General features: G+C 33.7%; 1 protein-coding gene across 1 annotated transcript; it reads left to right on the forward strand.

The window, feature by feature from the left end:
* The first annotated feature begins 398 nt into the window (after positions 1–398).
* On the forward strand, positions 399–1,385 carry LOC128509128 (trace amine-associated receptor 13c-like). The gene has a single exon (XM_053480716.1). It carries the CDS (start codon positions 399–401, stop codon positions 1,383–1,385), a length of 987 nt encoding a protein of 328 aa, XP_053336691.1.
* The last annotated feature ends 233 nt before the right edge of the window (positions 1,386–1,618 follow it).

Consider the following 1,618-nt stretch of genomic DNA (forward strand, 5'->3'; position numbering starts at 1 on the left):
CTGGTCATAATAAACCAATTATGCTATTATATTAAATTATGTTCACATTATATCCAATGAGCAGGTCCCATTTGTGATAATCATAATTGTACAAATATGTCAGCTATGAGTTTGTCTAATGTTCACTACTAATGGGCCAGTGTCTCCATTTACCATAAAGGATATTAACTGGGATTAACTGGGACTGAGTCCCATCAGTCCAGTCAAGATCACATGAGATTGTGGAATAATTCTGCTAATAGCCTATTTAGTTGACGGCTTGTGTTCCAACAAGGCATTACATCATATCTTTCATGCTGTCACTCAAATTGAGGAGGCGTGATTAATTTCTGAAGGATAAAAGCACCAGAGCTGTTTGTTTTATTTCTAATTTTGTAGACATAAAAAGAAATGAACAAATGAACCTGACAGAGTTTAATCAGTCTGATCGCTGTGAGCATTTCTCCTGTCCAGAGAGATCTGTATCTCCTGCAGTTTATATCTTACTGTATGTGTGTTCAGCTGCTGTGGTCCTGCTAACAGTGTGTGGAAATCTGCTCATTATTATCTCTATTCTTCACTTCAACCAGCTTCACACACCGACTAACATGCTTGTGCTGTCTCTCGCTGTGTCAGATTTTCTTGTTGGCATTTTTTTAATGCCGGTAATGTTAATCTGGACTATTGAGTCATGCTGGATTTTTGGGAGATATTTCTGCAGCATCTACTGGCTGTTTAGTGGTCTTCTCATAATATCAAGCTATACTATTGCTTCAATCGCTGTGGATCGGTATTTGGCTCTCTCAAACCCCTTTCTTTATATAAACATTGTCTCCGTGAGAATCACTCGTGTTGTAATTGTTTTTAATTGGTGTCTACCGCTGGGCTATACTACAGCAATCCTATATTTTAATGGGAATTTCAAAAGTTCTGTCTTGTGTCCTGGAGAGTGTTTTCTCTTTCTTAATGACGTTTGGTCTGTAATTGATCTTGTGTTATCCTTTATATTTCCACTTTCTGTCATAATCATATTGTATACTCTGGTTTTTGTAATTGCTAAGAAACATGCCACTGCTATCAGAGAGCTTAATAATTGCACACGGCCTAAAGCACAGAAAATCACTTCACACTCAATGAAATCTGAGAGAAAAGCAGCTAAAGTCCTCGGCATTTTAGTGTCTGTGTTTCTTATATGTTTACTTCCATATTTTATTTATAGTTTATTAATCAATGTTATTGAATTACAGTTAGAAACATTTTGGAAAGTTGTAATTTTGTTTTATTTTAATTCCACTATTAATCCATTTATTTATGCTCTGTTTTACCCATGGTTTAGGAGGTGCATTAAACTAATTATAACTCTGCAAATATTCCAAACAGACTCTGCATTAATTAATGTTCTTTAATTATATCATTTCATCTTCTTCTTTTTTGTGTCTAAACGCTGGTTATGTTTAATAATTTTTTAAATGTTAATAGTAGTTTAATTTCATTTCTGCATCTGATGTACACAATGATAATGAATAACATGTAATATGATACACCATATATGTTGTATCAAAATTAGTGATGGGTCATTCATGAAATTAACAAAATGACCTAAATTATTTCAAAAACAATTCAGTTATTTCGATAAATG

The sequence above is a fragment of the Clarias gariepinus genome, chromosome 2 (genome assembly GCF_024256425.1).
Source record: "Clarias gariepinus isolate MV-2021 ecotype Netherlands chromosome 2, CGAR_prim_01v2, whole genome shotgun sequence".
In the NCBI taxonomy this organism is placed as follows: Eukaryota; Metazoa; Chordata; class Actinopteri; order Siluriformes; family Clariidae; genus Clarias; species Clarias gariepinus.

Bases quoted from the DNA above. Each gene is read 5' to 3' on its own strand.
- LOC128509128 (XM_053480716.1), top strand. From the start codon at position 399: ATGAACCTGACAGAGTTTAATCAGTCTGATCGCTGTGAGCATTTCTCC.